Here is a 27,260-nt window from a genome sequence, read left to right on the forward strand (position 1 = left end):
ACCTAATTTCTCTGATCATTCTCCTGTTTCATAAACAGTTACTTTTCAGTGGAATGAATATAAACATAAATTCTGAGAAGGCCCAATATAGAATAAAATAGAGTGGGTAGGATATTTGATTATGTTAGAAACAGAGATGCCTTAAAAAGACTTAGATAGCGCTCACTGCTTTATTTTTCCACATAAATAAAGCCCAAATGTCTTTTTTCAAAGAGTCTGTGATTTTTAGATAAGTAAGTCACCTCCTACCTTCATCTTTACAGATTTCAGCTGCCTCTTCCAAAGCAGGACTGGGTACAGTCACAGCGCTGACACCATCTTTAAAGAGAAAGAGAAACACTGCCTCAGAATTAGTGCTTGCCAGACTGTAGCTTCCCTGCCCACAGCGTCTCCCTCTTCACTCTGTCAAAGCACTGGCCAGCCTGTTTCATGCTCTACTAGACCAAATGGTCTTGGAAGGGGCTGGTGGTTTGTGATACTCATAATTAATGGAACCCTAACAAATGAGTTACAAATTATTTTTTGTTTGTTGGTACTACTGTTCTTTGACATTTTGCTTCTTCCCTGGCTCTGGAAGAATGGTACATTATTTTGCTCATAACAGATTGTGAAAAAAATGTATCTAGTTACCAGTTTCTACAAAGTGCTTTTATGTGTGTGCGTGTATGTGCTGAAAGTTTGGTTTTTCCTAGCACAGCACTTCTGTTCCATTATGCAAGGCTGTCAAACCACAGGGAACGTGTCTGAGGGCTGTCAGTGCAGAAGCCCAGGAGAAGGGGATCGTTTGTAGGAAAAGATCAAAGCCCGTTTTGGAGGTTTCATGTCACTCAAGCAGAGAGTGGCGACTAAGGAACTTGGTGGTCCCTGTTCTCCTCACAATAATTAACCTCCTCAGAGTTGTTCTTTCTCCTCAGTATCATAAGTCCCGCAGTGATTCCACTCATGCTTGCCCCCAGGAAAATAGATAATTAATTCACTAATATTAAAATAATAAATTTAAGACATAAGGGATTATTAAGATCATTTGAAATGATTAGTACTTGACAACTGGAAGAGGAATATATTTTTTTTCATGCAGGAACAGGGACATGGGACTGAAGGTAACTCATACATGCATGACACTTAACACATAGTTTTTTTAAAAAAAAAAACACATTTTCCAGCATATCTTTTGTCCCCAGTATGTGTCATTTGCATGCCAGGACTTTCCAATCTATCTCTGGCCTACACTTCTTCCTAGATATCTAGACTCAAAACTGTGCTCTACGACCAGTCTTCCACATAACATGGCACTGCCATCCCTGTAGTTACTAAAACTAAAACCTAAGACTTATCCTGGAGTCATGCCCTACATGTGCCACACATACATTCCATCAGCCCATCCTGGTGTCTCTGTCTCTGGAACATAACACATATCTGTCTATTTTGTCTCCATGTCCATGAGTTGCCATCTCTGAGTTCTTCCTCAACTTGGTAGTGCTCTAACTGGCTTCCCTCTGCTCCTTTTGACCATTTTCATTCACAAAGTTATAACAGATTATTTCTCTTCATAACTTAGAAACTTCACTTCGGCTTCTCTTTCTAGTGCTAATAAAATCAAAACTTACACAGTCAGACATAATCTGGCCCTGTAATCTCTTACCAAATCTCACACCATGTTCCCCCAATCCACCATGTTCTAGTCGCTCGGATTTCCTTTCTCCAATGTGCGAAGCCCAGACTGCCTTTGAGGTATTTGCATTATCTGGTCTCTCTATTTTCTCCATCTCATCATTCAGCCCTTGTTTTAATCATTACTTCCTCAGGCGTCCTCCCCACATCTAGCCAATGGAAACTGGTCTTCTCACTCTTTCTTCTTCATTACTTCATTTCTTTGCAAAGTATTTATCATTATATTTTTTGCTTGTTTATCACTTATTTTTGGACATTTCCTCCTCTCCCCATACACATATCAGAATAACTTCCAAACAAGCAAGGCTCTTTGCTATTGTATCTCCGTACCCAGAACAATGACTAGGTCACAGTAAACTGTTCATATGTATTTGCTAAATGAGTGTTTGATTTGATTTGTTTATGATAACGGCCAGTATGACTGGATGATGCTGGTTTGAGATTGTGTTTTGTTCATGATATGAAAGAGACCCACATAGTTACACAATCAAAGTGGAAACTGGAAATTACATAGAATGAAGAGGAGGTATTTTTTTAATTTTGGAAGAATAACACCACGCTAAAGGACTTTAATGGCCAAAATCACCTTTGATTTCTCTGCACTTAGATCAGGTAGGCAATTCAATGAGCCCAGTGCACACAGCTGTATACGTCACAGGCCAGGATCACAGGTGAGTCCTGCCATTGGGTCCCAGGCCAGTTAGCAGGCTCTTACCCACAAGGACAAGAAGAGACCCCCAAGTGTGCATTTAGGACTCTTTACATTGAAATATAACCTGATCTTGGTGATAATTCTATCAATCCAAGAGGTAGAGAGGGGGGCTTATGTTCTAATTCTCTCTGCAAACAGGCAAGAAGATCCCAAATCCAAAATAGCACTGCTGGTTCTCAATTGATGAACAGGGAAAGAGGGCATATAGAAACACAGGAAGGGGTGTGTGTGTGTGTGTGTGCATGAGAGAGAGAAAGATAGAGAGAGAGAGAGCGCGAGAGCAAAAGAGAGAGGTGTGTGTGTATGGGGAAAAATCCATGCTGATAAAAATAGTTTGGGGCAGAGCAGCGAGTGAATAAACCAGTGAGCGAAGCCTCAGCATTCAGAGAATGGCCTCAACTGTCAGCAGCTAGTTGACTAATACCTATCGGTTTCAAACAGTAAAAACAGTGACAGCTTTTCACAAAAGATTCATCCTCCATAGAGTATAATGATGTGTGGCGTTGGGGGCTGGGGCGGGGCTGGGGACGGACAATAACAGTTTGCTGCATCAAAAACTCATTTCCTTGCAAGGACTACATTTCAGTGAAGGGAGCCAACTGACCCCAGCAGCAGGTGCACAAGGTCCTGGCTGCTTTGCTTCAGTGCTTTCTCTGATTGGCCTTCTTCAATTCCATCTTCCAGGTTAATAATAAAAGCTTCCATTTCTCTAGCAAAAGTTCCAAGGTTAATTCAGGGAGTTTTCAGTGAAAACTTATCATACTACCTGATTTATTTCCAGAAACTCAGCATGTGACCTAGGGCATGGCTGGCACATAGGCAGAGCCCACCAGCTTGAAAAAGCCTCTCTACGGGACTCATTAGAACTAGAATGACTCAGAAACTGAGTGGAAGGAGGAATCTCATTTTGATAGTTGTATTGATAAGTGCATACTTTTACCTATCATTCTTTTGAGGAGATCATGCCCTAGTATAAAAATTGCAGGAAGAGATGATAAATCAAAGGTGATGCCAATCTCCTTTGAGTCTTAAGTGCTATTTTATTTTAAAATGTTCAATTAATAATCTACAGTGGAGACTCTTTAAACAGTCTGTGGAAACATCTGTTCTTTAGTAAATAGATGTCAAAAGTCAGAAAGCCTGTAACTCTCACTTACAGGTCTCTATGTGGTGTGGGTGGATTCTGTGACAGTACCTCCTAAAACATAACGCAAAGAAATAACCAGAAACATGATGCTATAAAATGTAATGCAGTACAGTAAGGAACACTCCACTTCTTGTGCCAGAAAGTCTCTTGTCAGTTTCCTTTAAATGTTTTGCACTTCATTTTTCCCCCCAAAATAAATCTGCTAATTGTAACTCATCTTATGTGAGCCAAGTGCTGATTTGGCTCTTTTAACCTCTGCCAGTCCCTCGTAGAGCATTACTTAGCTAACTGTTATTACATGGACAAAAAATGGAATTGGTGGATGAGAGATGAGATTGTGCCCTCTGATTGGAAGCACTGTCACTTATAGTTAATACAGCCGGCAACTTCCTGAGGGAGACCTGAATGAACACTGAAGTGAACCTGATGACAAGGTATGAGCATTTTCAGAAAACATGGTTGAGTAAAGTCATTGTTCACCTCTGTGGATGAGGCCTAGGAGACTCCTCAAAAGAAATCTGAGCCCACCTGCTTCTTGACTCTGTCCTTCCATTTCTTCTGTACTTTGTTTTTCCTCTGGAACATTCTCATCTTTCAAGAAAATGAGAGGAGAAAAAAAAATACAGCAGGTCAATTTATGAAAGTTTCTTTATGGCTAATATGCAGCACTGAAATTAATTGTAACCAATGTAGCATGACTCCCCATAAAGCAAGGCACAGAGATAAATCAGAGGCATGAAACAGAAAAATCACCTACATCAATAGATGCATTTATACTTCTTCTTTTTCACATGATTTGCTTGATGAAATGTTGAATTGAAGTAAACAAAATTCACTCAGCAGCCCTAGTAACAGTTCTTTCCTTGCAGAGCATTTCCCAAAATGCAATACTGATTTTCATTCCAATCTTTTTCCCTTGACTTAAGCAATATGCCTTGTACAAGGAAACCTAGTTAAGTTTCTATACCCTTTATTTTTCTGTTCAATATATGTCACAGAAGTCTATTTTCACTTTAACTTGCACATGATAGTATAACATACCCACACTATGAAATATTTTGTCACTTTTTAAAGATTTATTTATTTATATACACAAGAACTGGGGTACAGGCCATAGTCGTGAGGGGTGGAAAGGATTCACCAGAGACAGAGTGGGGAACATAACAGGCAGACTGACTGAAAATACACTGCTGAGGGGAGCAGCAGGCGAGTCAGGAGAGATCTGTTGCGCCATGTGTGTAACTCCCTGGCTGCGGATCGAACTTGTGCTGCAGTGGCTGCAGTGAGCTTCATAAGTTGCGTCTTAACCCCTTGTGCCACCAGGGAGGCCCAAAACATTTTGTCTTGAACAGATTATGTTAGTTAAATTTTTACCATAGTAAAGCTCCTTGAAAATAATCCTTAACAAATAAATAACTGGGCAGGTGCAATGGCGTCTCTGTACTAGAAACCAGCTAAAATTTTCTTTTGGCTTAATATATAAATATATATATATATATATAATATGTATGTACTTATAATACATATAATATGTACTAATATGTATGTACTTATAATATGTATGTAATGTATTTATGTGTAGAAAAAACAAACTTCCCAAAGGTAAATAAAGGCATGGTTTTATAACTCACTGCTGGGAAAGTTTCCAAATCTTCTTTTGTTTGGAAGATATAAAGAGGATAAATTTATATAAGAATACAGGAATAAAATACAAAACATGTAGTTCAAGCATAGAACCAGAATTACTAGCATCTATTACTAAGGATTAAAATGGCCACAGAGCCTTTGTCTTCCAAGAAATGGAGTCTATTTTTCCTCTCCTTGCATCTGGACTGGTTCTGTGACTTATGTGGACCAATGAAATGTAGAATAATGTTTTGGAATCTCCAACCAAAGCTTCACAGGACTAGCAGCTTGCACTCTCTCCATCTGGAAGCCAGCCACCATGCTGTGAAAAAGGCCAGGTGAGCCTACCAAGTGGAGAGGGGGAGACAAGGACAGAGAGAAGGCCATGTGGGGGAGTAGGAGGGCTGGCCCTGTGAGTCAAGCTTTTTTGCACCTTCCAAACCAGCCCAGCTGCCCACCAAATGCCACCCACTGATGACCTTAACCAGGGCCACAGGAGCAAAGAATCACCCAGCTGAGCCCTTTTACAATTCCTGACCCACAAGCAGGCTCAGCTCACTTAACCTTGTTTTACTGGATCTGCTACTACAATCAGCTCTTAATCCAGAGGTAAGAACAGGAAATTCTTCCCAGAGGAAGACTGAAGACATTGAGCCAAAACAAGAACCTCAGAAACAATAGGGAAACATTTCATCAAGCAGTTCTGAAAAAAAAAAATTGCATTGAAGAACGTTTCAGAAGGGAAAGCATTTAGAATTGACTTGCATAAAAGAAAAAAAAAAGTTTTCAATAAAAAGAAAAAAAAAAAGGAGTGACAGGAAAGTTGGGAGGGAATCTATGAATAAATCCATAAATACGTCTAGAATTCCCTCTGCCCAGCTCTGTGCTATTTGTCCTAAGGGACTCCGTATAACGCTTCAACCTGAGCAGTTCTGTGGCTTCCTAAACTAAATGTTTTAAATGGCATATTTACAAGTAGCACATGAGCATCTGACATTTTCTCGGTTCTGATTCTCCATGTAGGCAACGGTGTTGACTTTTGCTCTAGAGAAAAAAATAGTCAATACCACTGCTCTTATTCCCTTAACAAGGCCAAGTTGGTGCAGGAGCATGTGTCAAAAACATAGGTCGGTATTTCTCGTATTTCTCCTTTTTCTCCCACCAAAAGGACTCACAGTCAAGTAGCAGAAATCTGCCAGCTTTTCTACTTCCCCCAACAAACAGACCTTTTAACATAGTATTCACAATTGGCTTGAAATTTGCGGAGACAGGCTGCCTTTAAAACGAATCTGGTTGCTCACTAAAAAGGAAAACTACAGGCCAATCTCCCTAATGAACACTGATGCAAAAATCCTCAATAAAATTTTAGCCATCAGAATCCAACAATGTATCAAGTAGGATTCATTCCAGGGGCACAAGGATGGTTTAACATCCGAAAATCAATCAACGTTATCCAACACATCAACAAAAAGAAATATAAAAACCATATGATAATATCAATAGATGCTGAGAAAGCTTTCGACAAAGTGCAACACCCATTCATGATAAAATCCCTTGAAATTCTTGGGATACAAGGAACATACCTCAACATCATAAAGGCCATCTATGACAAGCCAACAGCCAGCATCATTCTCAATGGTGAAAAGCTGAAAGCAATTCCATTAAGATCTGGAACAAGACAAGGATGTCCACTCTCACCACTGCTTTTCAATATAATACTGGAAGTCCTAGCCAGGGCAATAAGACAAGAGAAAGACATCCAAGGAATCCAAATAGGAAAAGAAGAAGTCAAACTATCACTATTTGCAGACGATATGATATTATACATAGAGAACCCCAAAAACTCCACAGAAAAGCTAATTCAACTCATCAATCAGTTCAGTAAAGTGGCAGGATACAAAATCAACACGCAAAAGTCAGTAGCCTTCCTATACACAAACAATAAATCTGAAGAAGAAGAAATCAAAAAAACCATCCCTTTTGTTATTGAAACAAAAAAAATCAAATATTTGGGAATAAATCTAACAAAAGAGATAAAGGACCTATACAAAGAAAACTATAAAACACTGTTAAAAGAAATAGAAGAAGACACAAAGAAATGGAGAGACATCCCCTGCTCGTGGATTGGAAGAATAAACATTATTAAAATGGCCATCCTTCCAAAAGCAATATACAGATTCAATGCTATTCCAATCAAAATTTCAATGTCATTCTTCAAAGAAATAGAACAATTATTGATGAAATTCATATGGAATCACAAAAAACCCCGAATAGCCAAAGCTCTCCTGAAAAAGAAAGAAGGGAATGGAGGCATTACACTCCCAGACTTCAAACTATACTACAAAGCCATAATCATCAAAACTGCATGGTATTGGAACAAGAACAGACATACAGACCAATGGAATCGAATAGAAAATCCAGAAATAAATCCACAGATTTATGGTCAACTAATCTTTGACAAAGGAGCAAAGACTATGCATTGGAGCAAAGAAAGTTTGTTCAATAAATGGTGCTGGGAAAACTGGGTCGCTACATGCAAAAGAATGAAGCTTGACCACTACCTCACACCATACACAAAAATCAACTCAAAATGGATTAAAGAACTAGACATAAGACCTGAAACCATAAAATATATAGAAGGAAATATAGGCGAAACACTACGTGATTTGCACATCAAAGACATCTTTACAGACACATCACCCAAAGCAGTGATAGTGAAGGCAAAGATAAACAGCTGGGACTACATCAAATTAAAGAGCTTCTGCACAGCAAAAGAGACAATAACAAAAACAAAGAGAAACCCCACCAACTGGGAGAACATTTTTGCACCCAACACTAATGATAAAGGACTGATCACAAAAATCTGCAAAGAGCTGATGAGACTCAGCAACAACAAAGAAAATAATCCAGTCAAAAAATGGGCAGAAGAGCTAAAAAGAAACTTCTCTGAAGAGGAAATGCAAATGGCCAACAGGCATATGAAAAAATGTTCAACATCACTTGCCATCAGGGAAATGCAAATCAAAACTACCATGAGATACCATCTTACACCAGTGAGAATGGCACATATTAAAAAAACTAGCAACAACAAATGCTGGCGAGGGTGTGGAGAAAAAGGAACTCTTCTGCACTGTTGGTGGGAGTGCAAACTGGTCCAACCACTGTGGAGAGCTGTGTGGAGATTTCTGGACCTACTAAACATAGAGCTTCCATATGATCCAGCAATTCCACTCCTAGGTATTTACCCAAAGGACACAGAAACATCAATTCCAAAGAACACCTGCACTCCTATGTTTATAGCAGCACTGTTTACAATAGCTAAGCTTTGGAAACAACCCAAATGCCCAAAAATAGATGACTGGATCAAGAAGATGTGGTACATATATACCATGGAATATTACTCAGCATTCAAAAAAGATAAACACATGCAATTTGCAGCAACATGGATGGCGCTGGAAGGGATCATGCTCAGCGAAATAAGCCAAAAAGAAAAAGAAAAATACCGGATGGTCTCACTCATAGCAGGAATCTAGAAAACTTAAATAAGGGACCAGGAAAATGAATAACTATAAGAAAGTGAAAATCAAAATCAACAAAAAACTATGAACCAGAGACACTTTTAGGGGGGCGGGGGCGGGAGGGGAGGGATTGGGGTCAGAATGGGGGGGCTGCAATTGTATGGGGAATATAAAAATAAAATTTATAAAAAAAAAAAAAAAAAAAAAAACGAATCTGGTTGCTACATCTCCTATGGAATTAGAGTAAAAAGTTTTCTTAGGAAGAAAGGAAAATAAGATGCAAAAGAGAAATAAGACACAGGAAGGAGAAGACTTGGTTCTAGAAGTTCTAAATGCATGAATAGGAAATACATGATCACACCCCGAAATCCACTTGTACAATAATAAGAACCAGTCTGGCTATTCACCTAATCCATGGCCCCTGGGTCTTTCCCATTCACTCCCTAATGCGGCCACCTTAACAGCATTTTTTGCTGTCCACTTGAATCGTGGCTGCACAATGTTCTAGTTGCAGTATTTCTGCCTTTGGGAAGCAAACGCTAGAAACACTTGGCATGTTTATCTCGGAATAAATGCCTTCTAGGAGAACTGTTGGTCATTTGAGTAACAGGCCTTCAAATGAAAAGATTTGAGTATTTTGCTTTCATCAATTTCCAAAAGCTAGTGTGTTCTCAAAGCCAGCAGGGGGAAGCAGTGCAGAAGTCTTGGTTTCAAAGCCTGGTTTATGCATTCTTGGGCAATTAGATTAGCATTCATTTCACTCTGTTTTAGAAGGACAGTTGACCTGCTTATAACTTTCCATCCATTTAAAATGCCTCAATTGGGTTCTTTCTTAGTGAAATAGTGGACTTCTACTGGGAGGGGAAAAAATTCCATTACATAGTTACCCGTAAGTATTTGATAAGGGCGAGTTTTCTTTTTATTAGTCTTGTCTGTCTAGCTATCTTCACAGGAAACACATAAACAATAAAAAGTTAAGTAGGGATCAGAATGTAAACTTGTGGGTTTTAGAAGGGATTTAAAGGTTTCCAATAAATGTGAAAAAATATAGGGGAGTGACAGGCTACTTTGTTGGCTTACAAAGTATTGCACAGTTTCTAAGTTCTCTTGGTTAATATACCTTTAAGATCACCTCAGATAATAAAAATAGGCTTTAATTCAGGTAATAAATTTCCCTGTCATTTATGCTTAGTGTCACAATATTTTATTTTACCATGCCAAAAAGCACAGTAGCCTGTGAGAATTCCAGCCTTTGCAGCATTTTTGTTTCTTCAGCATTAGTACCCTGCCCATCACTCTTTCAACCCACATATATTGAGCACATACTAAATGCAAGATAATTCAGAAATTTTATAGAAATAAAAAAGAAGAGACTCCCGCTGCAAAGTGAATTCACCTAAGTGGAAGGAATACACTCTTGGTTGGAGAATAATAATGCTGTCCAGGTTTAATTCTTTGGAAAACTTTTACAAGGACAACATCTCAACTTCATGGCTGCAAATCATTATCCTGATATTTGTAGTTCCTTTCATGAATAGTGCATGGGGATAGGAAGGAAAGGGGAAATTATTCAGAGCAAACCCAGCCTAGTTATTGAAAAAACAACCACTGGTATACTAATACTGTTTCTATTAAAGATTCCAAGATTTCTGGGCAATTCAGATACAGTGATTTGCAGATTGGATTGCTGGTCCCAACTCTTGAGTCCCCAGTAAAGGATAATAAATGTCAGTGTCCTTCCACTGTACAGAGAATTTTTCCTTCTCCATTGATGTTTGACTTGACTCTGAAATTGATTTACTTCAAAAATATTAGTGGATGTGATGTCAGCAAAGGCCGTAAATGTGTTACCTGATTGTATTTGTATTTGGTGCTTTTATGCTCCTGATGCTTTCCATGACAGAAAGATGCTGCTGCAGGGATATGTGAAGCAGACTGAGTCCAAGCCACAGCATGGAGTCTAAGTCCAGGCAACCCACAGATGAAAACAAAACTACCCAGCTGAGCTCAGTCTGTATCAGCTGAACCACAGTCAATCTGCTAACATATCAGCGTGACTATAAATCACTGCATTTGGGGTGATTTGTTATACAACATTATTACAATAACCGGTTAATACAAATTATATATTAAATTTTCTCAGGTCAGAAAAGTTTTTTTTTTAACCTAGTGCTCTTTTATTTATAAGGAATTCATTCTTTAATTGTGCACTTTGCCAACTACATTCTCATTTTAAACTTTCCAAAGCTCTCTGAACTTCAAAAATAAATTTAGCTTATATTAGGGAGAAACATGCATTGCCATCAGAGTGCTTATGATTTTGTTTATAGGGCTATGTGGGCAGCAGGATAGTACTAGTTAATAGCAGTGAACATGTATATTATTGTTAATAATATATAACATAATACACTAATATAAACATAGTTAATGTCAAGTATGTTTCAATCAGTATCTAAGCGCCTTGCATGGGTTACTAATTTGTCTGCAGTTAGCAAGTGATGGCAGCAGGGTTTCAACCTTACACCAGAGTCCCCTACTGACTCCCTGGGAACCTGACTAATATTTATTGTCTGGCTAAGACCATCAAATTAAGGGTCAGCATACACAGGGAAAATGATAATACAAAAAGAATTGAAGAACAAATCTCTAAACTCATATGGATTAACAGAGAATACTAGATTTGAGAACTGAGTTCAACTGATGTTTACTAGAATGCTACAACCCCAAACTAGTTTTCTTTTAATGCTAAAGATACTTTTATTTTGTTATAATTTTATATAAGAGAAAGTTACAAGAAAAGCAACAGGAACTTTCCTTTTTTCTCCTCTGAACCTATTGAAAGTAAGTTTGCAGAAATAATCACCTCTATCAACTTTGAATACTTTGCTATATAGTCTGTACAAACAAGAATATTCTCCATAACCGCAATGAAGCCGTCAAGATCAGGAGATTAGCAATGATGACATTCCTATTATCTGAACCACAGGCCACATTTAAGGTTTTGCTAATTCCCCAATTACATCTTTCACAGCAATCTAGGCTCATGCACTGCATTTTGTTGTCATGTTCCACTGGGTTCCTTCAATCTGACACAGAAATGCCCCCTTGACCCTGCCAGAGCTCAGTGATGGGTATTTCCCACTCACTCCCCTTCAGTTTGAATACCCAGCTTGATCACCCCTACTAAAAGGCTTCAGGAAGGAAGAAAGGGAAAAAAAAGGGGGGCAGGGAAGGTGAGTTCCATGCACTTAAAATTTTTGTTCTGGAGACGTCCTCAGGCAATTGATCTATTTTGTAGGTTCATCCGAGAACAGTTAAGTTCCGAAGTTGGCTGCCTCACTATTGTAATGAGAAACCTCACATGCATCTTTCAGGCAGATCAAAAGAGGTTCACAGTTGAGTAGTGACCCTCTAGCATTGCTGGTGCCTCCGAGGCAATGGACACTTTATGCATCTCACGCCTGTTAGATTGTGAATCCCACGATGGTCCTACTGAGTTAAACTTTCATCTAGATTTTTACACATGAAGAAATCAAGGTTGTGGGAGGTCAAGTCACTTCCCTGAAGTGACACAATTAGTGGCAGAGCTGGGACTTAAACTGAGGTCCAGATTATGCCAAAGCCTGAGGTCTCTTTCTTGCCTTGTATATTCCTGTGACCTCCTCCGACCCTCTAGAGCTAACTGGGTCCTTTGCTGAGTGCTGCCCCTTGCTGTTCCTGTGATGTCTTCAGCACCAGCACAGGACCTAAAATCCACTAGGGGCTCCATAAATGCTTGTTAAGGGATTAAGAAAGAAACTTTGCTTTCCTCTAGGCAGTAATGATTTCTTTGCTTGAACCATATTTTGGTTCTCAATGTACAAAAATGTACTGTGTCTGCTGGAGCCTCTGCTTGAATCTATTTGATTGTGAACTAGTTTTAAAATATCATTTCTCTTTAATCCCAAATGCTGGTTCCTATAAACAAATGTGATGATGTGGTGACTGACAGAGAGCCTAAGTAGTTAGAGTACACCTGTGTTCACCACCTCCCTGGTCCAGGCTTCATCCCCTCTCCTGGTTTGTGATAATGGCTCCCCACATTGCTTTCTGCTTCGATTATTGTCCTAAAAGTTTGTTCTCAACTTACACACCAGTTTGTCTTAAAATCTAAATCAGATTATGCCACCCCCCTGCTCAAATACTCTAAAATTGCTCAAAGGCCACAAGATGTGTGTGGTAATGAACTCTAGTTTTTTTACTCTTCACATCTTTCTAGTATCCTTCTCACTTGCCCCTCCAGCCCACACTGACCTCTGTGCTGTTCCTCCAGTAAACAAGGGTCTCTTCTATCTAGGTTTCTGGACTGCTCGTTCCCTCTAGCTGTTGTCCTCTCCTCCCAGTTCCTACAAGTCTGCTTAGATGGCCCCTATTAATAAGATTTATGTTGAACTTGCCATTTAAAATGGCAACCCACCCTCATCAAACCCTCCCCCACCATACACATCCATCCTCTTGCCCTGATTTACTTTTTGGTTTTATTTTTTTTTTTAAATATCACATATAGTCTTCTAATGTGTAAGTTAGATATTTTAATTGTTTATTGTTTCTATCCCCACTTGACTGTCAATTTCCCCAAGGCAAGGATCTTTGTTTGGTGCCTGATGTCTCTTAAGTACCTAGAATGAGCAAATGGTAAGTGTTCAATACATATTTGTGATAATGAAATCTGTTCTGCCCATACCTGGACTTGCATGACTAGTTCACAGATTAATCAGGAAAACAAAAAAGAGAAAAATTATCTACTATTCCAGGATCAAGAGGTTACTTATAAAATAAGAGGCCCATATATCATGGGTCAGAATATTTCAAGAAATGTGGCCCAGACACCTACCCCAACTACTTGTTATAATAGGTCTGACATCATTTTCTCTTCTTACTGGCATTGTTTAAAGTAGGAATCCCTTCCCAAGGCCATTGAGGTTGTGTATGGAACTTTAAAAAATCAAAAAAACAAAAAACACAGTAATCCAGACCAATGACTTTGGACCTCCTGGGAAGTTGGTAGAGCACACATAGCCAGTTGGGGGGAATGCTGTCCTGTTACCATTATTAGTTCTGCTAAAAACCACCCAAAAGTTATTATCATTATGATATTATAATATGGCATTGTATGGTACTATAAAGCCCCATTCACATAGGGTATGGTAAAGCCAGGGTTGGTCTTCAAGTAAAGGAAAAATAAGACTGTCATCTTGATCCTCTCTTTCTAATAATGTCCTGAAAGAACACATTTGTCCCTGTAGAGGAAAGAGGAAATAATCAATTTTTATTTTTTTCTAGTTTTCATTTTGTTGAGGTAACATTGGTTTATAACACTGTTCAGCAGTAGAAACTCACACCTTATCAGATGCATATCACCACACCACACACTCCACTAAGGCAGCCATTGTCCTCCACCATAGTCCATTGAGCCCCCTCCATATTTCACTGTTTATCCTGTTGTGCCCCCTCTGTGAACCTGTTATTTTTAAAGCATATGTGTCTATTAAGAGACACCTAAGTGTAACAAAAGTTCAAGGAAAGGAAGCATGTGAGACAGCAGCATGTTTCAGACTATCCCTTGCACATATTCGGTATGATGGAAGGTAGAGAAACAAGTGTTCAATATGGAAATCCATTAATATCTGCTGAAGGATTGAATTTTCAGCATTTACACATTGAAGGTATGGCCCTGGCATACCAAAACCTCTTGTGGCATAACTATTTGGTATACAAATAGCACAAGGCAATGTAACAGAACTAGTTCCAATATCACACATACCCGCTTAATAGATAACATGTGGTTCCCCCATATGGCATGTTAGTACAAATACTTTTACTCTGATATGGTTAGTTTTGAATCCAAGCATTTTCCAAGTATTTTACAAACACCATTTGTTAATACAGACTTCCCTGGGGAAGCTGCAGCTCCTTGCAGAGATATAAAGCATCCTGTACACAATCAATAACTATTAAGAAATGACAATAATAAGAAAAATATTAATGTGGTCTTTGTTTTAAAGGTCATCTAGCAAACAAATGGGAATTAAGCAACTTTTGCAGTCTTCCAGTGACCCCGTGCTGCAACCAGGACTAGAAATCAACTTACACTGATGCTTATGGTTTTCTCCTAGCTTGTCTCTCCTGATAAATTGATGATAAATTAAACAGGTTTTCAGATATATATACACAACCTGGTATCTACATCATAACTGGAAAAGGTATGAAGAGTACAAAGTTAGCATAATAACATTACAATGGGATTTCTGTTCTCTCTCTCAAACAAAGCAATTGCATTTTTCATTTAACTTTAAGCCCTAAGGTTATATTTCCTTCTAAAAATTACATTTCTCTGTATTGTCATTTATGTCTCTGAATGGAGATAGCTGATGTGCCTACACATTTGCTTAATGCAGGCATACTTTGTGTTCTGTGCAGATGTTAGATACAGAACTGGCAAGAAAGAAACACTGTTCAGCTTTTTTTCTGGAAGAACATAAAGCATATAAAGATGTTCTTTGAATAGAGGAATCATTCCATGAATAAATTCAAAAGCTGTTAGGTATATTTATCATCAATTAATATTTGTTGAGTACCGACAAAGATCAAGATGGTAGAGAGGGAATAAATCAGGCTATTTGGATAACAAAAGCCTTTTCCTTTAGGAGTTGACAAGAAAAAAGATGGATGGAATGATTTTACGATATGTACCTGTCTATGAAAGACAAAATGGAGGTTCTCATAGAGAAAAATATAAAACTTCTTCTCCTATATGTAGATCTGAATAAGTATTGGATATTTGAGCTGAGTTAATTGAGGAATATTTGGGTAAGGCTTCAATTCCTCAATTTGCTTTGCCCATGTGGCTCTTTGGGAAATCACTGATTGAAGTGTGCATGTGCTGAGAGTCAGTGTCCCTTGGGGAGGTTACAACTCCATATGTGTATATTTGAAGGTGCAAGCAACCCCACATTATGACAGTAAGCAAGTTTCTATCATTTTCCACTTTAACAAAATTGTTCCAATAGTGTTGAAACATACTTTTTTTTTTTGAAATGGTGAGAATAATATATATATATATATATTTTTATAGATGCATGTTTTATTTATTTATTTATTTGCTTGTTTGTTTTGTTTATACATGCACTGGGTACAGTCAGAAGTGCGGGAGGGTGAGAGAATTTACCAGAGCCAGAGCGGGGAGCAGAGCAGGCAGAAGGACCGAAGTACACTGCTGAGGGGAGCAGCGGGCGGCAGGAGACGTCTGCACGCCATGTGGGGCCCTCCTCCAGTGGTCAGGGAGCAGCCGGGGATCGAACCGGCTCCGCAGAGGCCACGGGCAGCTTTGCAACCCAGCGCTCAACCGCTGCGCCACCAGGGGGGCCCGAGAATAATATTTTACATACTGCTTTGGAACTTTGAAGTTTAGGATGAAAACAATGAATGGGTTTTTCATGATTCAATACAAAGATTTTATAAAACTATGCCCTCAAGTATTATCCTGTAGAGAATAAAACGTGACTATTATTAAGCTTACTAACCATAAAGACAACAATGCTCTCTGTGTATTTTCTCTCTAAAAATTGCAGAGCTCCAGTAATGCTTTTGGTTAACCAAATGCTCACTTTAGCTGCTCTCTGACATTGTACCTGAACACATTTCAACATAAAATAATTCACATGCCTATAGGCAGGGGAGCCAATGTTTTATTTGTGTTGAAATTTAGGCCCAGGAAGCTATCTTTTTGGACATTCATGCTTTCTGGGTAGAGAAGTAGTTGAAAAAAAAAAAAAAAAGTCTGAAAGAAGAGGCTTTCAGTCTTCACTGCTCATCAGCATCTCTTGGAAGTTGTTTTAAAAATATAATGATGTAAGAAAAAAAAAAGCTTAATAAACATACAGCTCACTGGGTTCTGCTTCAGGAGGTCTGGGAGGAGGCCTGAGCATGGCATCTATAATCAGTTCCCAGCTGAAGCTGCTGCTGCAGGTCTGGTCACCATACTCAGAACCACTGCTCTTGGCCCCAGAAGGTTAAGGGGTCAGAACAGACAGTATGATATGATTTATCCTCATTCACTGAGCATCACTATGAACAGCCCACTTTAGCTTCATGAATGTATTGTTCCTTTTCTAAGTTCTCCTGAATCTGTGTAGCCATTAGTGGAGTAATCACTTGAAATTAGAGTGATATTTCATAGCAGAAAAAAAGTCAATCTTTTCATGAAAAAAATTTATAAAATGTACCTTTATGTTTTAAGTAAAATTATGATTGCCACCTTATCTTAAAGGGTTTTCAGGATTGCACGCAACTTGGGGAGGTTTGCTCTGTTCTGGATACTGTGCCAGGTGCTGCAGACACAGGAACAAAGAAGAGGGAGCCCTCTACCCCCAGGAACTTAATGAGAGGATGCTGTGCTGGAGAAGCAGTGAGATCTGTAGGGCTAATCCCCATCCTGACAGGTCAGGGAAACATTCTCAGAGGAGGGAATTCACCAGCTGAGGAATTTGTCATTGAGCAAGTATTATTAAGCAGATAGTGCCTATCAGACCCTATTCTTTAAAATTATGGTGTCCAGACCTCCCTGGAGGCCTAGGGATTAAGTCTCAGAGCTCTCACCTCTATGGCCTGAGTTCGATCCCTGATCAGGGAGCTAACCCTCATGTGGTTTAGCTGACCTCTCCTATCTTGTGTGCTGTTCCCTTTAAGCAGTGTATTTCAGAAAATCCACCTGCTGTTCTGCTCCCCACTCTGTCTCTGGTGAAACCTCTCACCATCCCACACCCAGCACCTCTGGCCTACACCACAGCTCTTCTACACAAAAATAGAATCTTAAAAAAAATTAAAAATTGTGGTATCCACTGTGATAGTTGTTAGATATAATATCCTTTTGGTTTCTTTCCCATCAGCTGTCATTTTCAATTTAGTGTAAATTACTTTTATTTACTAATTAATCTGTCATCTCTTCCAAGACTACTAATTTTCTAGTACTACTACCTATAACACTAGTTTTTAAATTACTATTTTTAAAAAAGATTTATTTATTTATGCATACAAGAACTGGGGTACAGGCCAGAGGTGGGGGGGGTGAGAGGATTCACCACAGACAGAGTGGGGAACATAACAGGGGCAGATTCACTGAAACACACTGCTGAGGGGAGCAGCGGGCGAGTCAGGAGAGTTCTGCCGAGCCATGTGAGTTGCTCCCTGGATGGGGATCGAACTTGTGCTGCAGAGGCTGCAGATAGCTTCACAGGTTGCATCTCAACCCCTTGTGCCACCAGGGAGGCCCTAATTACTATTCTTAATATCATCACTTCCTGGATTTGAATTTAAATTCCCCCAAATATTAGGTATATTCCATAAAGTTCTACTGGGATCTTACTTCACTGTGAACAAATAAAAAAAGCCTAAGTATTATTTCTTTGTGTTCTCTTCCCAAAGCCATTGATCTTTCCCCTGTGCCAGGGCAATACCTGCTGGTAATACACTCTTAAAAGTCAACTGAAACAATTAGTCGACAGACTCAAGGACTAGGGAAAAATTGTCAAGGATGGCTGATGTTATTTTAGAAAAGTCAATGTAAATATCAGAAGCCACATCAAAAGACAAATAGGAACATCTGTTTCTTTTCTCCTGGTGGCAGAGTAGGCCATAGACAATTAGGTATTGCCAGCGTGTATAATACTATAGACATAAAATGACACTTGAATCCCTCTCTGTACAGTATTCTGGCATGTGCTTTGTTCTTTCTGCCAAATTGGTCAATTTGCAGAAGGCTGCCCTTATCTAATGCACTTTTTTGGATAACTCCAAAGGAATTCCAGCTGTCTCCTCTCTACAGAAATATGTTTGGTTAAAAAAAAAAAAAAAAAGGAGCAGACAGCCCTGTGATCAATGAAAAGAGCAATCTCTGCAAATTATTACATTCCTTCAAAGCAAGAATCAGTCTACCCAGTAGACATTGATCGATTCCCTGTCATGGTTTCCAGGGATGGTCACTTACTAGGTAGAACCCTTCCCACTTAAACTAATGGGTGCCCATGAGGAGGTAGTAGATGCAGCAGGGAGCAATACATAGACACATTTCGATGGTGGGAGCATGATGGAGCACACCAAATGAGAGAGACCACAGGAGAACACTCTCACAACAATGGCTTAAGAAAGGATTTTAGGCCTTTCTATCTTCTTGGCAGTTTGCTTATGAGAATAAATTACTCTACCTCTCCCAGATCTCATTGCAAATGTCAGATGATCCTCGGCTTGGAACAAATTTCCCTCTCTTACCCCAGAAGATATATAGCCTCTAGAAGTGTCAAAATGGTTTGAGTGTTTAACTTTTTTTTTCAAAAAATAAAAATATTATGATGATGCTGGCTTGTGATTTTGATGTCAATTAAAAAGAGATCAAGTTATATCAAAAGATTTTCTGATTTCAGGACATTTGGACAAATGCACAAAAACATGCATTTGTCACTTGAAACCTTCACATGAATGCATGTGAATAATTTATCTATAGCAGGTTATTAAATTTATGATTAGAATAATTTATAAGAACAAATAATGATAGGAAGAAACCTTATGTATTCTGTGAAAGATAACCCTTTGAAGTTTCTCTGTCCAATTAAAATTAAATTATGTTCAATTTTAATTACAATAGTAGTCCTATAAAGTGAGCTGTAAGAGTGTTAAACAATCTCAAAACTGCATTTATTATGATTAGGAAACAATAATGTATAACTGACCAGTTGTATCTTTAAAAAACAACTTTCTTGGGCCTCCCTGGTGGTGTGAGGGGTAAAGATGCAGCAACCTATGAAGCTGTCTGCAGCCACTGCAGCATGAGTTGATCCCCGGCCAGCGAACTACCCACATGGTGCAGCAGACCTCTCCTGACTCGCCCACTGCTCCCCTCAGCTGTGTATTTCAGTCAGTCTGCCTGTTCTGTTCCCCACTGTCTCTGGTGAGTCCTCTCGCCCCCACACCTCTGGCCTGTACCCCAGTTCTTATATGCATTAATAAATAAATCTCTAAAAAAAGAAACAACAAAAAACAACTTTCTTAATTCATATTCAAAACTCTCTTATAGATTTGCCATATTTTCTTTCAGTGCCTTGAGTTAGCAATTTTGTAGTGCTATAGGTTTGTACATAGAAATGAAACAACTTTCCTGGGTGTATCTTAAACATTATACATGGTCAACAGCTTTTAACTTTTCCTTTCATTTTTTTTTTTCTTTTAGCCTCTTCTAGTATGAATTCATTCATTATATATACATGTTAACACATTTTCCTTTGTTGACTCATGTGCTAAATAATACATTTTTGCTAATGCCTTGGTATAATAAAAATATTATTTTGATTCTTCTTGCTGAAAAAGACACAAAATCATTTTTTTTTTTGTCTTTTTGATGTATTCAGTATCATTCAAGAGGCATGCTGAATTAGAGAATACAGTGAAGACAAAAAAGTCACAGTTTGAGACTGGATTATTTTTTCCCCATTAAAAGCCAGATCCGACACAATTTCCTTAAACTTTACCATTGGCTTATAAAACCTTTGTGGTGTCAATATTTAGGGACCACTAAGAAGTACTTACTGGCAGTCCACACATTCTTCACTCTGCTAGTTGAAGAAAGTTATTGTTATTCACATGATGGATAGAAATGCAAAATGAGTTCTCTGAGAGACCATAACCCCGCAGGTCCATAATTCTTCTATGACAGTACCACATTAGTCATTTTAGTGACTAAATTTTTGAACTTGTTTCTGTCTCCCTGAAGGAATGAGAGAAATCCTAGGTACAATGTATCCAACCTGAAAAGAAGACTCTCAGCTCTTAACCTCAAGTAAGATAAAGCCAGAACATGGGAAGGAGACTGTTATCATGGCTGGGTGGTGGGGAGAAGCCCATCAGCAAGTTTCCCAAGGGCACAAGGAGTATCTTTCTGTCATTATTTTAGGGCAGGGTTCAGCAAACACCAGCCTGCAGGCCTGTTTTTGTTCAGCCTGCAAGCTAAGAATGGTTTTTAGATTTTTAAAGGGTTGTAGTAAAAACAAAGAAAAATATGCCACAGAGACCATATGTGACCTATGAAGCCAAAAATATTTCCCATCTGGTCCTTTATGGAAGTGTGTTGACTCCTGTTTTAGAGCAACCCAATGAAATACTGGGAGATGACTTAGCTAATGTAACCACCCATCTGAATGCCTTATAGAGCAGCAATTAACTACGCGGTGAAGGAAATGGTTTGATGCCCTACAAATATTATCTTAAATCACCTCCCTTCTGTTCAGCAAAGATATCAATTTTTGCATGGCATTAAAGTTCCCATCTCTGGCAATATTTTACTGATTTCCAGACCTCAGACATTATTGGAAAGAGCTTTTGATTCAGACATAGACTTAAATGAATACATTAATTGAATATTTGGAGGGGTGTGGTGTCAAAAAACCCCATGGCAGAGACACAGACAGGATATAAGAAGTTATGGAATAGGAAGCTAGAAAGCTGCTTGGGATTATGGTGGTTTTAAAAATATGCACTCAAATTCTTAGCTATGCCTTCCTTCCAGAACTAGAAGTTATTTTTCCTTCCCTTAGTGTATGCTGGACTTGGAGACTTGATTCAAATTAATAAAGTATGTAGAAATGATGGTATGTCACTCTGGAGATTAGGGGGGGCCACTTCCTTCTTGAACATGTTTTCATTCTCTTGGGCCACTTGCTCCGGAAGAAGCCAGGTACCATGTCATGTGGGCACAGATCAGCTTACAGACAGGCCCTCATACTCTTCAGCCAAAAGTCCTGGAAAAGTTGCCCAGAACCAGCTTCCTGCTAAAGTGCCTAAGTGGGAGGGTGTGGTGAGAATAGGGGGACATTGGGCCATGTAGAATCCATAAATATTAGGTTAAAGCGTTTCACTTTCAATTAGATGTAGGTGGGAATGCCTACAAACCCAGCAAATGTTGAGTTGATTTTAATGTACTTCTTTCTTTTTCTTTTTGCAGTTTACTTTTATTTTCATAAATTTCAGCTCTACTTTCTTTTTCTCGAAACTGATTTTTAGTTTCTAAGTACAGAACAGTAAGGCCCATATGGGGAAGAATTGATTCCTTCCAAGAAACCTCAATATTGTCAGAAAAAAATATCTTCTAGTAATTAAGTGATTCCAGAAATTTCATCTTTGGCGCTCCTGCTTCCTTTCCATACTTACCTGCCTTCTACTTAGCCAGTCCCCTCTTCTGCCACCCCCCTAATTTCCTTGTTCTGTTCTCTTTGGTACATCACTGTCAGCACACAGCATCTCAAGCTGCCTCCCTGCCACCCCCTCATCCCTAAATCTTTAACTCAAAGAATCGTGGGGGTGAAATGTCATTTTTTTTTGTGCTCTGGGTTAGCTCTCTCGTGTGTACAAAAGAGGGAAGTGAAAATTATATAAGAATTTCAGAAATGATCTCAGTATATACTTGGCATTGAAAAGGTATAAAAGTTGGTTTGGTCATCCTTTGTTTTCCATTTATTGAATACTTACTATGACTTAGTGTGATATTGTGATGTAAAAACAGCATCTCTTTCTGTATATATATATATATTAGATCTTAATTCTTAGTTCCTGGCTAGAACTCCTAAAACCTATGTAATATCCTGATTGATAGGGGTTATAGGAGCATTGCTTTGCTATTTATAATAAGCTCCTTTTCAACTATACTAGAATTTATGTTAATAGGGTGGCTCTTGGTGGGCTCCCAGAAAGCTTCAGTTGGGGGTAGTTGCCAGAGTACTCAACCCAGTGAACTGAAGATTTTTGCCCCAGCCTGAGCAATGATCAACAATTCAATCAAGTCTGTGTAATGGAACTTCCACAAAACTCTAAACAAATAGGTTTGAGAGATTACAGGTCACTGAGCACACAGCCACATGTGGAGAGGTAGTGTGCCCCTACTCCATAGATGTTCCTGAGCTTGGGATCCACCTGGACCTCATCCTGGGTACCTTTTCATTTGTAGCCTTTATAATCTCCTTAAAGAGAACTGATAACAACAAGTAAATTTTTGATCCTAAATTTTACACGCTGTTCTAAGAAATTATGGAGAAACCCAGGTAGGGATTGTGTGGACCCGTCACTCAACAATCTGAAGTATGGATGGTGTAGACTTAGGGTTGGTTTGTGAAGTGGGGGTAAATTTGTGAAACTGAGCCCTTAAGCTATGAGGAAAGGGAGTCTGATGTTAAGTCTAGGTGTCAAAATTTAATGAGATTGCAAGACACCCACTAAGTCAAGTTGGCGAGGTGAATTGCTTGGTGCTAGGAAAGAACCCACGTATTTACTGTCAGACATACTGTGAGTAGAAAGGTATCATAGTAGTAGTAATATGTAGGTATAGTGTTAAATGCTTGACAGGTGTTATCTTATTTCTCACACAAATTACTTCCAAGTAGATACCATCTTTGCCACATTTTTTTTAGATAAAACAATCATGGCTTCCAATGAGTGAGGTACCCAAGTTCACACTGTCAAGTGGGGATTTAAGCCAGGTCTAATTGCCCTAATATTGTGTCCATATTCTGATTCCTACTTCCTTTGTAACATTCAGAGAACACCCTAAAAAATTCATTGCTGGTTAGTGCCAGTTTAAAATGAACTTCAACTCTCAAAGGTCTCTCTTAACAAGGGTAACATAAATTGCTCTGGGGTAGATTTAACCATTGCAGAATAGCCACAGGCCTGGTATTGTGGGGACAATTCTCTGCCCAGGAAAAGGAAGATTTCAAAACCTAAATTATGTACAAGGCAAGCAATCCTACAAAAGAAAAGGATTAATAGGCTTCCTGTAACTGTAACTACCACATTCTCCTTTTGGGAGAAATGTTTTATTACCATGTTCACTGCTCTTTTAGTCCCTAAAGACCCTTTTCAACAATGATTTATCTTAATTTAACTTTTTTTTTTTTCCTAAGAAAGCAAGCAGTATACTTCATTCAAGAGAAGTGATTTGTAGTCCGGGTAAATTCCCTTTGTTCATTTGTTTATTCATCTGTTCATTCATTTAGTCTCTATAAATATTTACTGAGCGTCTTGTTTTTAAAAATGCCATTTCTCTAATATATTTAAGACCTTTCACTTTTACAGGTAAATATATATGAGACTTTATGGATGCATGTGCACTTTTTTTTTTTTAAATAACATACTGTCTGTTTTGAGCGGAGTTGAAGTTTTATAGAAACCCATTCTTTGGAGATGAAAAACTGGCCAACAGCCAGTAATAATTACCAGTTTTCAACATAAAAAGCAAAGAGTGTTCTATAAAGTATAAGAAGAAAGACACAAAAAGTACATTCCAAACTTAAGCATGTTATAATTTTCAGGAAACTGGATTTTTATTTCTTTCCTCAGTTGAAACATCACTGTTTGCTCATGAGGATTTATGATGCTTTTGGCTGGCACCTGTTGAAGAAATAATGGCAAACTTACTGAGGGGACAACAACATACACGTGGCCAGCAGTGTTTCTGCATAGAGGAAAGTGAATGGTATAAATCTATTTAGGGAAAGAATAATTTGACCATATTTATTTTTTCCAAGAAACTACCAAGACTCCCTCCCTACCCTGGATATGATTTGACCAAACTGAGTCACTATTCAATTCTATACTCAGACTGTGTAGAAAGTCATTTTGTTTTCTGAATTATTTTCCCCTGTGGAGAGGAAAAATAGATATCTAGAAGAACTAACAATAGTGATAACAGCTATCACTTTTGAGTGCCTATTGTAATACTTACAGGCTACACTTTAGGTTGTTTTTTAATATATTTTGCTTCTAATTTTTGCCTAAATCCCAAGAAACAAGGGTTATTACTCATAATTTATAGATAAGACAACTGAGACTTGAAAAGGTCTTATTAAAGTCTACAGGTCAGTAAGTGGCAGAGCGAGGATTCAAACCCTCATCTAGCTGCCACTCTAGCCAGTGCCCTTTTGGCCATGACACACAACATCACTCTTCTCCAACTAACTTTGGACCAAGATAACTCTTCCAACTCACATGAAAATAAGTGTATTTTCATTTACATTTAAATTTATGCATAGTTGTATTTTAATTAGCATTTCATTATATTCTTAGGCATAGCATTTATTGTGAAATCACCATCTTTTGTTTCAGGAATTTGTTTGCTCTGTGTTTACTATCTCAATAAGCATCCTCTACTGCACATGCCAATATACTTCTTTGCGGCATTTTTTTAGTAATTGAGAGATGTGATGTTTCAATAATGTTTTATCATTACTAACTTTTGCCATCAATGACTTAGACTGCTTCAACCTTGACCTTGTAAAGCTCAATATTTGGATATCTAGCACTGTGTAGTATCAATGAGTAAGTTGAAAAGTAAAGCTTAAGAATTCAGCTTCCTAAGATCTGAATTTTAAAATCAGATCTTAAACCCACAATCTGGCTTTTCATGTTATTTCTAAGATCTGTTCTCCATAATGCATCCTGAAGAAACCTTGACATGCTGAAACAACACTGAAGGGCATATGTTATTGAAACAAGGACCTGGTAAAGTGATTAGAAAGCTAAGCAGATCATGAAGTCCAACTTTCCTAATTTAATGAGTGGTAGATAAGGAAATCAGGCAGTACTTGAACACCAAGAGGAAAGCAATTCCCTGTGGCTTCCAATATATAAACATCAGGCTTCTAAAGACAAGGTTAACACACAACCCAAAGTATTTCTGAGAGTAAACAGAAGCTCAAATTCGGTCTTTGCCCGAGGCTGCCATTTGAAAAGGAGTCACTCATAAACATACATTGGCATTCCTTTGACCCACTGTCAAACAACTTGAATGTGTAGAATGACATTTTTTAAAGTGCACACACATATTTTAGAAGTCAAATTCTGCATTACCTTCCAATGCACTCTCTTTGAGACTAGCAGTACTGTTTACTTTCTCTATGTCCCATTCTTCATCAATGGGTCTCTTTCCACAGGTCTGTTTTTTTTTTTTTTAAGATATATTTATGCATACAAGAACTGGTATACAAGCCAGAGGTGTGGTAGAGTGAGAGAATTCACCAGAGACAGAGGAGGGAACAGAACAGGCAGACTGACTGAAATGCACTGCTGAGGGGAGCAGTGGGCAAGTCAGGAGAGATCTGCTGTGCCATGTGGGATGCTCCCTGGCCATCTGGGGATTGAACCAGCACTGTGGATAGCTTTGCAGTGCTGTGCTTAACCCCTTGCATCACCAGGGAGGCCCTCCACAGGTCTGTTTTCTATTGACAGTTCACCACCCCCACAGCCACCTCCACTAACTACAGTCACTGCCACAGCGTGTCTTCTCCCTTTTTTAAGGTAATCTGAGGGTTTATTTTCCCTCATTTTATTTCATGAAAATGTATTCGAACTTCTTCATTGAAGTGACATTGCATTATAACATGTTTCATGTGCTCATTGTTGAAAATCAACATGTGTATATGCTACTTTTTTAAACTTTATTTCTGTTTCTGATGTTTTGTCATTTTTCCCAGCACACTGACTTTCATCTTATATGTCCTCCATTCACTTTCATTTGCCCTTGAGTTTTCCCCTGGTTAGGTATACCTATCAGGGTGTAATAGTAGCCATACTCGGTATAGCTTCTCGCCACACCTCCAGTGTTCAAAATGCGACTTTTAAGAACAATACATTCCTGAAAACTCACTTTGCTCATTCATGAAATGCAAAAGTAGAAAGGGGAGAACTGATATCAAATTGCACTATTAACCATAATGTCTTCATAACTGTTATTATCTCTTTATCTTAGAAATCAAAGATACAATTGAACAATCCATGGTATTTAATTATGATGGACTATGGGAGGAAGTTTACCATCCATTCTTCCCACTGATCATTCCCTTGTTTTCTTCCATTCCTACTCTGGCTTCATGAGATTCAAGGATAGTTGGCTGTTTCTCTCTGGACTTTTCAGATACAAGTTTGCTTAAGCCAGCTTAACTTGACTTTCTATCTTTAAATCCATACAAACTCTGCAGTGGATTACTTGTTGTTCTCACTTGATTGCACATCAATAACACTTTAAGAGCTTTAAAAATTACTAGATTAAAAATATGGTGCTCATCATTTTAGGGTGTTTTCCACGCTGTTGTGATCACCATCAGAAAGTGCCTAGTCAGTGTATCATTGCATATAAAGATACTTTCCAGAGATTTGTACGCACAATTCTGGGATTATCTTTTTTTTTTTTTTAAGATATATTTATTTATTTATACACGAACAGGGGTATAAGCCAGATGTGCAGGAGGGTGAGAGGACTCACCAGAGACAGAGCGGGGAACAGAACAGGCAGACTGACAAAATACACTGCTGAGGGGAGCAGCGGGCGAGGCAGGAGAGGTAGGAGAGGTCTGCCATGGACAGCTCCACAGCACTGTGCTCAACCGCCTGCGTCACCAGGGGAGGCCTTGGGATTGTCTTTTAAGTCTACATCCCATTTCTTCATATCCCCCATCCTTTGAATTTAGTGATATTATGCCTTTATCTACCATCAAAACTGTCTTTTAGAATGAGA

At 38.6% G+C, this 27,260-nt stretch overlaps 1 protein-coding gene across 5 annotated transcripts in view; it reads right to left on the bottom strand.

Moving 5' to 3' along the window:
- Nucleotides 1-27,260, bottom strand: part of MACROD2 (mono-ADP ribosylhydrolase 2) — a 1,913,210-nt gene that overhangs the window by 115,610 nt on the left and 1,770,340 nt on the right. For all 5 annotated transcript variants that reach the window (XM_054696174.1, XM_054696171.1, XM_037494392.2 and 2 more), the window contains exons 12-13: nt 4,059-4,121; nt 250-318 (exon numbers count right to left, since the gene is read on the bottom strand). In XM_054696174.1, coding sequence (XP_054552149.1) covers nt 250-318; nt 4,059-4,121 — 132 coding nt within the window. The remainder of the gene's footprint in view (nt 1-249; nt 319-4,058; nt 4,122-27,260) is intronic.

The sequence above is a fragment of the Talpa occidentalis genome, unplaced genomic scaffold (genome assembly GCF_014898055.3).
Source record: "Talpa occidentalis isolate TD23 unplaced genomic scaffold, MPIMG_talOcc4v2.1 talOcc4.10, whole genome shotgun sequence".
NCBI classification, from domain to species: domain Eukaryota; kingdom Metazoa; phylum Chordata; class Mammalia; order Eulipotyphla; family Talpidae; genus Talpa; species Talpa occidentalis.